This window comes from Ciona intestinalis, chromosome 13 (assembly GCF_000224145.3).
Source record: "Ciona intestinalis chromosome 13, KH, whole genome shotgun sequence".
Classification (NCBI taxonomy): domain Eukaryota; kingdom Metazoa; phylum Chordata; class Ascidiacea; order Phlebobranchia; family Cionidae; genus Ciona; species Ciona intestinalis.
In genome coordinates this window covers 455,194-467,900 of record NC_020178.2, presented here as the reverse complement: position 1 = coordinate 467,900, position 12,707 = coordinate 455,194, and the positions used below count along the sequence as shown (strand labels likewise).

At 33.5% G+C, this 12,707-nt stretch overlaps 1 protein-coding gene across 5 annotated transcripts in view; it reads right to left on the bottom strand.

Moving 5' to 3' along the window:
• Nucleotides 1-1,888: 1,888 nt before the first annotated feature.
• The window catches only part of LOC100175485 (protein crumbs homolog 1), a 29,673-nt gene continuing 18,854 nt past the window's right edge, over nt 1,889-12,707 (bottom strand). For 4 of the 5 annotated variants that reach the window (XM_009862327.3, XM_026837344.1, XM_026837346.1 and 1 more), the window contains 16 exons: nt 11,254-11,391; nt 11,000-11,115; nt 10,592-10,671; nt 10,189-10,293; nt 9,536-9,755; nt 9,010-9,168; nt 8,417-8,599; nt 8,055-8,188; nt 7,462-7,689; nt 7,092-7,218; nt 6,425-6,632; nt 5,812-5,925; nt 5,334-5,475; nt 4,848-4,991; nt 4,159-4,328; nt 1,889-2,222 (listed from right to left, as the gene is read on the bottom strand). In XM_009862327.3, coding sequence (XP_009860629.2) covers nt 1,983-2,222; nt 4,159-4,328; nt 4,848-4,991; nt 5,334-5,475; nt 5,812-5,925; nt 6,425-6,632; nt 7,092-7,218; nt 7,462-7,689; nt 8,055-8,188; nt 8,417-8,599; nt 9,010-9,168; nt 9,536-9,755; nt 10,189-10,293; nt 10,592-10,671; nt 11,000-11,115; nt 11,254-11,391 — 2,508 coding nt within the window. In that variant the 3' untranslated portion in view covers nt 1,889-1,982. Of the gene's footprint in view, nt 2,223-3,325; nt 3,546-4,158; nt 4,329-4,847; nt 4,992-5,333; nt 5,476-5,811; nt 5,926-6,424; nt 6,633-7,091; nt 7,219-7,461; nt 7,690-8,054; nt 8,189-8,416; nt 8,600-9,009; nt 9,169-9,535; nt 9,756-10,188; nt 10,294-10,591; nt 10,672-10,999; nt 11,116-11,253; nt 11,392-12,707 lie in introns of all 5 variants that reach the window. The other variant, XM_026837345.1, reaches the window with a different exon arrangement.

The following is a 12,707-nucleotide window of genomic DNA, read 5'->3' as shown; positions in this document are numbered from 1 at the left end:
TTTTAAAGGTAGTTTTTGTTTTTCCTGGCGTGGTTGGAAAACGACATTCGTTCTTTTATCGTCCCATTTAGTAGTAAACAAAGAATATTTACAGAAATATATTCGTATTCTTACGACTCTAAAAGAGCGTTGTTAATTGTTAAAAACACGATCAGAAAAAAAAAGGAATATTATGTGCTAACGGTATCTCATTTCACCCCACAGTACTATAATGTTACATAAATTTCTTCCGACCAACGTAAATTCCTTTTTAATCGATTTATCAAGTCCAAATATAAAACGCCAAACCGAGGCAGTCAAATATAATCTGTTATATCACGAATATACAATTTGTGGATCTTATTTAGCGCTATAAGGGCACACGTTTAAGTAAGCTATAGCGAGTCATGAATTTTAAGCATATTGGTTCAGGACGGAGGTTTCTATTTTAAGTCGTTCGTGCGCGATTTCAAAATGCACGTATTTTAAGCGGAAATGCTTATTATGACGTTTATATATAACCCAGGTTCTTGACGTTGCACTTTGGTGACGTAACATGGTGTGACATCACAGGGAAAGTACCTCGGTTAAAGGTGTATTTTAATTTATGCATACTGTCGAATTATAACATGGGTGTCTTCTTATACACGAGACACACATGGTGTATTCATACACCTCATGCTCACTGTTGAGTTATAACATGGGTGTCTTCTTATACACCGGACACACATGGTGTATTTATACACTTCATGCTTACTGTTGAGTTATAACATGGGTGTCTTCTTATACACCAGACACACATGGTGTATTCATACACCTCATGCTTACTGTTGAGTTATAACATGGGTGTCTTCTTATACACCGGACACACATGGTGTATTTATACACTTCATGCTTACTGTTGAGTTATAACATGGGTGACTTCTTATACACCAGACACACATGGTGTATTTATACACCTCATGCTCACTGTTGAATTATAACATGGGTGTCTTCTTATACACCGGACACACATGGTGTATTCATACACCTCATGCTCACCGTTGAGTTATAACATGGGGGTCTTCTTATACACCAGACACACATGGTGTATTCATTCACCTCATGCTCACTGTCAGGTTATAAAACAGGTGTATATAATAACATATATATACACCGGTGTTTCTTAACCTTTTATGGTTTGTGGATTTGATAAATTGTACAAACAACAGAAATAAATATTTTTCAAGTATTTTTTATTAAAACGAAGATTTAGTAGCAATAATTTGATAAAAGCAAAAAAAAATAATTTTTCGTGACAAAAATATTTTGAAAAATTTTTCGTGACAAAATTTTTTATGATGCTTATGAGATATGATTTTTGGTGAAACATGATAAAAAAGAAACAAAGAAATAGATGCAGCAGCACAATGAAGAGAAATTGGCACGAAAATAAAAATATTATAACACTATCAGGCGAGCACCATATATTATGACATCACAATAAAATGAAATCTAAAAAAAAATAAAAAAAAGGAACAGCAAAAAAAAATGATAAATTTTATTCGGTGTGCTTTTTTCGATAGTAAAACTGATAAATCTTTCGGAAATGAGTAAAAAGTGACAATTTTAATAAGAATATTTACAAAATAAAAGTATTGGGATAATGTGCTTTAGTACGGTTTGAAAAATGTGCAAATTTTTCAAAAAAATCAGATGTTTTAAAATTTTCTTGTTGGTAATTGGTAAAAGGAGTAAAAATTGGGGTAATGGGTCAATTCCAAAACTAAGGTCCCATGGTGTGTCACACTGTAGGACCTCACCCATATAGAAAAGAGTTATAATATATAAAAAGTGTATCATCTAAATAAGTATTTGAAAAATGTGCATTTTTCCGTTAAAAAACATAATTTTTACATTCTTTTTTTTCTGTATTGGTAAAAGGCTTAAAATAAAAAAAAAAACACAAATTCCATGGCGTGCCACGCTGCAGGACCTCACCCATATAGAAAACACTTAAAACATCAAATAAGCCTTTCGCATTTTGGCGGCGGTTTTATATCAGTAAGCATCTCAATTCCGGGCTGTTGTGGGGTCGCTGAGTTCTGTTCCCTTTTACTTGGAGAATAAGTTCCCGACGTGGCTCGTCGCTCTAAAACGATCGAAACCAGCGACATTATCGCCACAAGGAGGAGCAAGAGGACGGTGGCTCCTCCGACGCAAGAAGCAAGAATTATGACGCTGCGATACGCTTCACTTGTGGCCTGTAAGAAGGTTATTTTATTTCTATGTTAGGGGGTGCATGCATATCATGATGTCAGCACTTTTTTTGTGAAGTCATGATAAATTTGGAATCTTTTTTGGCAATCATTATTTCGGCAGCAATTTTTGTTGAGTCATGACAATGAAAAATTTTTATATTTGTTAAGTTATGTCGGTTAATTTTTGTTAAGTCATAATGATGTCAGCAAAACAGCATGCAAAGTATGAATCGTCAGTTTTACTAAGACCCCCCCATGCTCACTGTCAAGCTAAAGTATGAATCATAAAATTTATGATACAAATTTTAACTAACTGGGGTGAGAATTGAACCCTCGACTTACCGGTTAGTTGAAATGAATGAATATACATGCAATATATAGTAGGGTGGGGAAAGATGAGACACCTTTTTATTCGATTTTCTCGTCCCATTTGGTAGTAAACAAAGAACATTCAAAGAATTAAAAAAACGTATCCTCACAACTCCCATAGAACATTGTTAATTGTTTAAAACACTATCAAAATATTTGGATATTATGTGCTAAAGGTGTCCCATCTCCCCCCATCCTACTCTACTGTATAATACTATACAGCACTATACAACGTCTGTTTAAATTCTGCATCTATAAGGTCCAAAAAACGGCTGGGCATTTATAACTGTTACTATTCTATCTTTATATTTTTAGATCTTCTTATACACCAGACACACATGGTGTATTCATACACCTTATGCTCACTGTCGAGTTATATCATCGGTGTCTTCTTATACACCAGACACACATGGTGTATTCATACACCTCATGCTCACTGGCGAGTTATAACATGGGTGTCTTCTTATATACCAGACACACATGGTGTATTCATACACCTCATGCTCACTGTCAAGTTATAACATGGGTGTTTTCTTATACACCAGACACACGATGTATTCATACACCTCATGCTCACTGCTAAGTTATAACATGGCTGTCTTCTTATACACCAAATACACATGGAGTATTCATACACCTCATGCTCACAAGTTATAGAATTTCAGACATTACATGAAATGACTGACATGCGAAAATACGACACCTATAACATGCCTGCACGACATGCATGTATATACCCTATATAAGCCTCTCAGGCGGCACTTTTAATGGCAATGGCGTGGCATGTGTCGTGGCAGCGGCACTCTCGGTGGCTTGTGGACTGTAGACACCACGGCTCGCACGAGCGCCGCGTGCATAGCACAAAAGCGCTATTAGGAGGCCGAGAAAAAAGACAAGCCCGGCGGCGCCGATAATAGGACCCAGTATGACCCATAAACTCTGGGTCTGAGGTGCGTTCTGAATTATTGGATATAATTTAGGTAATTTTAACTTGGTGTGAATGGTGAAAGCTGCGTATGTGAAAAGTGAATGTAACTTGCTTTATTCTTGTGTGGCGGGGAATTACTGTTGTTATAACACAGGTGTTTTGTTTCATACACCTCGTTCTGCTTACAAGTTACCACGTATGTAACTTTGTGGGTGATTGCGGGTTAAAGAAACACTCTTTTTTTTAAAATCACAAAAAATGTAGCTCTAAAGTGAGATTACTTTTACACTACTATGTTAGTCAAATCTAAGTGCTGTATTGTTGAAAGTCATAGGCGCCAAACCTGGGGTGGCAGGGTAGGCGGGCCAACCCTGGAATTTTTGACACTGCATTAATCAGTAAACAATAAAACCAATAAGTTAGATTTGTTTTATAGGAATGTGTGTCTAACTAACCCTGCCTCCCCTGCAGTATAAAGTTTGGCGTCTATGTTTTAAAGTGATGTGCGTAAAACAATTTTTAATAAATGATAAAAATAATTTTTGGTAAAAACAATTACACTAAATTAGTAAAAATAAATTATTGATAGTAAAAATAAATTACGTTAAAAATTATATTAAAAAAAATTTTTTTTTGACTTACATTTTCGCATAAATTACCAGTGTACCCAGAACTGCATACACACGTTGCTGTTGGTGCTACTGCCTCCTGGTGGCCAGTTGTTGGAGTGGGGTTTGCCCACACGAGAGAGCAAGAGCCACCATTGTGGCATGTGTGGTTGTAACATGGGTTATTATGGTTGCACCGATCACCTATGTAGAGTTATATATATAAATATATATATATATATATATTGAATAAATAAATGTCTTTTCTTGGGTTGCCGGTAATGATAGTTATTATAACACAGGCGTTCTGTTTCATACACGTCGAGTCTGCTTACGAGTTACTACGTATGTAACTTTGTGAATGAATGTAACTTGTTTTTTTTTCTGCATGGCAGGGCAATGACAGCCATTATAACATGGGTGTTCTGTCTCGTACACGTTGTGCCCGCTTACAAGTTACCACGTATGTAACTTTGTGGGTGTAATTTTTTTAGTCATTTTGAATATATGACTGACACTTTAGACCACATAAAGGAACACTGGGTTGGAGCAATTGCTGTTAAGTGCTTAAGAACATATACCTACAAAGGTAGCAGCTCTCAAATGGTTAAACAAGTTTAAAAAAAACTAAAAAAATCACAAAAAAATCTTAAAATATTCTTTTGAATTTCAATTTTCTTGTAAAAATCACAAAACTGTGAAAAAAATTCACAGGAAATTTACCTGCGTGAGTTGGTAAGCAATCACATGAAAACGTGATATCGTGATCCTGTGAAAGCTTGGATGAGCAGTTTCCATTATTGGAGCAATAAACATTATTATTGTTATGACAAAGGTCATTCACTTCACATAATCTTCCTACGTAACCTGAGAAAATATTAAAAAATATAAAAAACAAGCTAAAAAAAAGAATTTTAAACAAAAAAGTACACTAATTAAAAAATGTTGAAAAAAATTATAAATATATAAAGAATATTACATTAAACTAATTGAAAAACATAAATGAATTAATACTTATCTTAGAAAATTTTTTTTTCAGAAAATGAATACTAAATATATATATTTATTAGAGAAAAAAAAAACTGAAAAATACTTGTTTGAAAAAATTTAAAGAAAAACCTAAATGAAAAAACAGAACAGTAGTTTAGTAAAAAGACAAATAATAAAACTAAATAACACATATATAAAATTGGCTCATAAATGAAATACCTTTTTTACAATTACATTGAAAACCATCTTCTGTGATGTCACAAGTAGCATTATTCATGCATGTCACGGTCGAACAAGCGCCAAGATAATTCTCGCAGAATTCGCCGTAAAAACCATTCATGCATGAACAGGTGTATGAAGTCTAAATAGAAATAATATAAAAACTTAAGAAGGTAAAATTACGAGAACAAATATTAAAATCAGAAAATTGAAAAAATGTATGAATGTAACTTATTTATTCTCGCTTGGCAGGGTAATGACAGTCGTTATAACACGGGTGTTCTGTTTCATACACCTCGTGCCAACTTACGAGTTACAACATATGTAACTTTGTGGGTGCTTGTTTTTTTTCTGTATGGCTGATAATTCAGTGACCACTGGGTTGGAGCAATTGTCGTTAAGTGTCTTGCCCAAGGACTCATACGCTCACAATGGTAGCAGCATTATTTTTTTACAAAAGTCCAAAAATCCGACTTACCAAATTTGATAAACAAGATCCATTATTAAGACAGGTTATATTTTTACAATGGTTCACCACATTCTGGCAGTTCTTCCCAGTATAAAGGGGTGGGCAGACACAGGTATGTGTGATCTGAATAATATTGTATAGTAATGAATGAATGTATTATTGTATTTATTTTGGCATAATGCTATTTTAATTCGTGATTATTATTATGAATGAATGAATGTAACCTATTTAATCTTGTATGGTGGGGTAACAGCAGTCGTTATAACATGGGTGTTATGTTTCATACACCTCATGCCCGCTTATGAGTTACAATTTATGTAACTTTTTTTATTCTTGTGTGGTGGAAGTTAACACATATGTAACATTGTGGATATGTTTTTTCTCTTTCTGTACGGCTAGGTTGTAGCAATTGCGGTTAAGTGTCTTGCCCAAGGACACATACGCCCACAATGGTAGCAGCGACAAGCCTTGAACCCATTACCTCTAGGTTACAGGCAGGCGCGCTAACCAACTGTAATACACCATGAACAACTGTCCTAATTTTCAAATACTATAACACTTTACAACATATACTATTACTAAACTGTTTATGCTTTAGGGATTAAGTTTCTATAACACCTACCTCCGTAGAAGTAGTAACATTTACACACGCCCCCCCATTCTGACACGGTTCGTCGCTTCCATTGTTACACGATTGTGAGACGTTTATTTCACACAATGCCCCCATGGTCTGACCCATACATTGACACTCAAATGAGCCAATCAGGTTACGGCAAGTCCCGTTATTAAAACATGGATTGTTTATGCATTCGTCTATATCTCTTTCACATCTAAGGGGAAAAAAAATTTAACATTAAATAAATTTAAAAAATTGGTTTAGTACATAGGCGTCATATTTGAAATTTTGGTGATATTATTAAGATACAGTTACACATATTGTTGTTAGGGAACCTCATTGATTAATGTGGCGAATGCAATATACTTTGGCTCTGCTTGTTTGTATAGACACCTAACAGCAGGGTAAAAGCCGTTTTATATTTAAAACTGGGGTGTTAAATTTTTCCTGTTTAATTTTTTGCCTTTTGGTGCCTATAAAGATAATATTACATCAAAAATTTAAAAAAAAATTACAAAATATTACATAAATTAAGTTGATGAGAAAATTACAGAAATTGAATAAAAAACCTGAACTAATTTTGAGTTTTCCTTTATTTTAAGAATCACTATTATACTTATACATATATATACATATAAATATAATGTCCATTAAAAATAGCTACAAAACCAACCTATATCCTTGGTATCCATCTGTACAGTTGCAAACAAAGTCATCAACTAAATCAACGCAAGACCCGTTGTTACATTCAACGCCAACACAGTTGTCAACATTTGTTGAACAAATTTCGTCAACAAAACCTGGAAATATTAAAATCAACACATTAAAAAACTAACACATTTCAACAAAATCAACATGTTGAAAAATCAAAACCTAAAAAAAGTCTAAAACATTAAAAAACAGAACCCAAAAACAATCACCCACAAAGTAATATACATGGTTATTTGTAAGCAGGCACGAGGTGTATGAAACAGAACACCCATGTTATAACGAGACAACCAAAAATTTACCCCAAAAGCAACCCATTACCCAACAAAACTTACCTAATTTACAACGACATTCAAACTTGTTGAACAAGTCCAGACACGTCCCGTTATTTTCACAAGGATTCAAACCACACATATTGTCGCCATGGCAACCTAGTGATGAAATATCCAGACTTGATGTCATAATAGTGTGGGTGGAGCCAGTCGCACTTGAATGATTCGTGAGCTGTGATTGGTCGTAAAATGGAAGCGCCACGCCCCCAATTCTGACATCAGAAAGACAGCCTATTGCGATGTAATAAAAAAATTACGATTTTTTATAATTATTTTGAAAGTTTTTGGTAAAAAACATTTAAATGGATGAATGTAACTTGTTTATCCTTGCTTGGCTGGGTAACGACAGTCGTTATAACACGGGTGTTATGTTTCATACACTCGTGCCAGCTTACGAGTTACCACATATGTAACTTTAAAAATAATTATGCTTTTTTCCGTGCCATGGTGCTCGATTTAATAATATCTAACATTTTATCCAAATAAAAATAAATTTATAAAAAATTAAATTTACATAAAATTAAACTTTAGATAAAATTAAATTTACAAACTTTATTTTAAAAAGTTACAAATTTCACATAAAAATGTTAGTTCACCTTTAAATAACCCTTGATCAATTGCACCAATCACAGCCAAGTTGTCAGTTGAATTGGAAATCTGGCCAATCAGAGCTTCAGGTAGAGACACGTTGGTGTAATAATGATTGCCATCCACCAATAGAGAAAGAGAACTGAAAAAACACAATTTTAAAAAAAATATTCCTTATTTTACACAATTATTATTTTGTATTTTTTTTATAGAACAAAATTATAAATACATTTTTGACATTTTTAAAATAAGTTTCATACTTTACAAATTTTACGTGTTCATTTTAACTTATTTTACAATAAACAAAAAATTATATATATATTTTTTATATATATATATGTATTTTCTAAATCTAACAAAATTAATTTACCTGTTTCTAGGAGTTATAACTGTCACATTGTGCCAATTGGCATCTGAAATTGACACGGCACTTGCCACAGAACCATTAGTTGATAAACTGTAGAATAAAAACTGGATTCGACCGGTTATATCCAGATTTAACTGGATTGTTCCAGATTTCGACCGGAACTGAATTATTGAAGCATTTACCGATCTGTAAAAAATATTTATTAATCAATGTAATTTATTTATCCTTGCATGGCGGGGTAATGACAGTCGTTATAACATGGGTGTTCTGCTTCATACACCTTGTGCCCGCTTTTAAGTTATGAATGAGTGTGATTTTTATTGCGTTATGGGGTAAAGACAGTCGTTATAACACAAGTGTTCTGTTTCATACATCTCATGCCCACTTATGAGTTACTATGTATGTAACTTTTTAAGTTATTTTTTATTTTTTTTGTAGTATAAGGCTGATAATTTAGACAACCCATTAGTAACCACTGGGTTGGAGCAATTTTCGGTAAATCTTGCACCCAAAGACACATACACCCACAATGGTAGCAGCATTAAGCCTTGAACCCATTACCATTTACACACCTAAATCCCAATGCATATACATACCTAGTTCTTATATTAAACGACAGTGTATCAGTTACTACAGTATTTGGATCTGTAGTGTACATAGCTATAGTAGTATGATCAAATGTAGCAGCGCCAATGCATTCAAAACCCCCATGTTTCAAGTCAATGCATTGTAATGGACCAGGACATGTTATTTGTCTGTATAGAAAAATAATGTATAAAATGTATAAAGAGCCAAATTATATTGCATTCACCACATCAATCAATGAGGTTCCCTATGTTTGACAACTATGAGTGTAACTGTATTTTAACAATGTCACCCCAGATTTTACCCTGCTGTTAGGTGTCATACAAACAAGCAATGCCAAAGTTATTTCGTTCACCACATTAATCAATGAGGTTCCCTATGTTTGACAGCTATGAGTGTAAAGTAACTGTATTTTAACAACAATACCACCCCAGATTTCGTAAAAAAAATTAAAAAACACACAAAAAACATGACGCCTATAAAAACAGTCAAAAAATAAAATTTTGTAAAAAAATTTTATTAAATATAAAAACTTACTTGCAAAAAACCGGGACATCACAATTTCTTCCCTTCCAAGTGTCAGTACAATTACACATATAATCGTTGAAAATAACATCACAATCACCCCCATTATGACATGGGTTGCTATACAAGCTGTGATTGGCTGAGCCACAAACTGGGTCAGACACTTGTCCAATCAGAACGTTGGAAATTTGGGAGGGAAGAAACCGGATTGGCTCGTTTGAAATTGTGATGTCTGAAATGTATTATGATGTCATAATTCAATACTTAATAATAAGCAAGTTTTTGGGTGAAAATATTTGTATATAGTACGGTAGGGGAAGATGGGACACCTTTAGCACATAATATCCAAAAATATCCTGATCGAGCTTTAAACAAATAACAACGGTCTGTGGGAGTCGTAATGATTCGGTTTAATAATTCTTTGAATGTTCTTTGTTTACTACCAAATGTTACGAGAAAATAGAACGAAAAGGTGTCCCATCTTAAATTATCAGTCAAGGAATAAAAAATCACTTACATAGTTACACGTGTGGTAACTTGTAAGCGGGCACAAGGTGTATGAAACAGAAAACCTGTGTTATAACAACTATAATAGGCCCACCAACAAGCTGTCATTGGCCCGCCATGCAAGGATAAATAAGTCACACACATCATAATATACATACTTCCAGTGTCATTATGATGAAATAATAATCGGACTCCGTTAAATTGAACGTCTTGAATTGCTCCTTTGAAACCAACACTAGATGTCTCTCTACGTTTACGAGATCCTAGAATAGAAATATTATATAAAAACTGAAGCAGTTCGACAGTGGGTATTAGGTGTATTAATAGAAGTACTCACATAAGAAAAAATAACAAAACAAGCGTACAAGGATATAGATCTAAAAACAAGCATACACACAAACATATAAACACGTACAAACACACATACAAACACAGACAAACTGAAAAATACTTACAAACACACACAAACATATAAATATAATTACTAAAGTACACAATATAAAAATACTTATACACACACAAAGAAAAACATCCACAAACACATGAAAAATAGATACATACCTGTATTAGTGGGTAAACCAGCAATATAGAGACTTGATGTTGTAACATTTATATTGGAAGATAAAGTTACTTCGGTCAATCTGAAAATTAAAGTTTAAAATTTATACGGTAAAAAAACATTGTATACGCACATTCTATTATATACAGGTGAGGTCCTACAGTGTGGCACGCCATGGGACCTAAGATTTAGGCCAGGGTTGACCCATTATCCCGACATTCAAGGTGCTACAGCCCATTAGTGACCACTGGGTTGGAGCAATGTCTGTTAAATGTTTTGCCCAAGGACACATACACGATACACCTACCAGTATCGGGCATTGAACCCGGTATCCTTCGGTTACAATGCACTTGCCTAACCATTGAGCCACAGCGCTGGACAATTCAGCTATAGTTATCATATAAACTTACCGATTTTGGTCGATGAGTATATTCAATTTGTCATTTACAATTTCCACCATTATAAAATGGTATATACCATCCGTAAGTAATGTATTTGTACTGTGTGTTTCTTCTGCTATTGTAACCTGGTATAGGAATTTATAAGGTATATTTATAGAGCATAAAAGTATAGGTATTTTTGCATGTGTTTATATAAGTTAAGTTGTATTTGACCGACACTTTTTCACAATTTATTAAAAAATACTTCATAAAAAGTAACTTACTTGTAATTTTCCGTTAAGTAAACTTATAATCACACTGGTTGAGTCAGTTAAATTTGACGTTAACACAATATTTCCATCTGGTTGCAAAGTTTTAATAAACATAGAAATATTAAAAACTTGTTTTGGAGGCTCTAATAGCTGTATAGAAAATAAAAATTAAATTTAGTTATAAAAATATGTGCCACATTTTAATTAATTTTTTGGTAAGATCTACGATCTAGGAAAATCTGGGGTGACATTGTTAAAATGCAGTTAAAATTTTGGTTCTAAAATATAGGGAACCTCATTGATTAATGTGGTGAATGCAATCTACTTTGGCTCTGCTTGTTTGTGTAGACACATTACACCTAATTGTGTTTGTAACAATTACCAACGCTCTTTTAGGGTTGTGAGGATACGGTTATATAATTCTGTAAAAATTCTTTGTTCACCACCAAATGGGACGAGAAAAGAGAATAAAAACATGGACCATCTTACCCCAACTTACTAAAGTTAACAAAATTCAAATTAAATTTACCTTAAAAAGTGCAAAACTTTTTTTATTGAGATTTCCAAATGTAAGCAGGTCTTATTTCTAAGTCACATGTATTTCCAATGTAAGGCCTTAAGCATTCACATCTGTAATGAACAACCATGGTATATTAAGTACATAAGGTGTATGTTAATGATGTAATGTATAGTATAAAATATAAATGAATGTTACTTGCTTTATTCTTGCGTGGCGGGAAAACAACAGTCGTATAACACGGGTGTTTTGTTTCATACAACCTGTACCTATACAGTACAATTTCAATTTACCAAAAAAAAGTATAATTTCAAATTACCGAAATTTGCTCCATAAATCCACACAAATTCCGTGGTCGTGACAACTGTCAGGTTGACACACCTCTTGACGGTTACACCCCCCTTCCAAGTTAGAAGCTACAACCCTGCTTTGAGCATCGAGTATTTTGTTGTTGTGTTTAATATCCCGCATACAACCGTAATATGGGGGTAGGGTGATGTCAGAACCAAACGTTATGCTTCTTACGTCTGGAAAAGAAATATTAATAAATAGTATGGTGGGAAAATGGGACACCTTTAGCACATAATATCCAAATATTCTGATCGTGTTTTAAACAATTAACAACGGTCTATGGGAGTCATGAAAAGACGGTTTTATAATTCTTTGAATTTTCCTTATTTACTACCGTGGGATAAAAAAAAATAGAATAAAAAGGTGTCCCAGTCTCCCCACCCTACTAATCTACTATATATAGTAGATTGGAAAACTTTCATTCTATTTTCTCGTCCCATTTAGTAGTAAACAAAGAACATTCAAAGAATTATAAAACCGTATCCTCACGACTCCCATTGGCCGTTGTTAATTCTTTAAAACACGATCAGAATATTTGGTTATTATATGCTATAAGTGCAAAATAAATTGAAAATTATATTATATATATATATATATA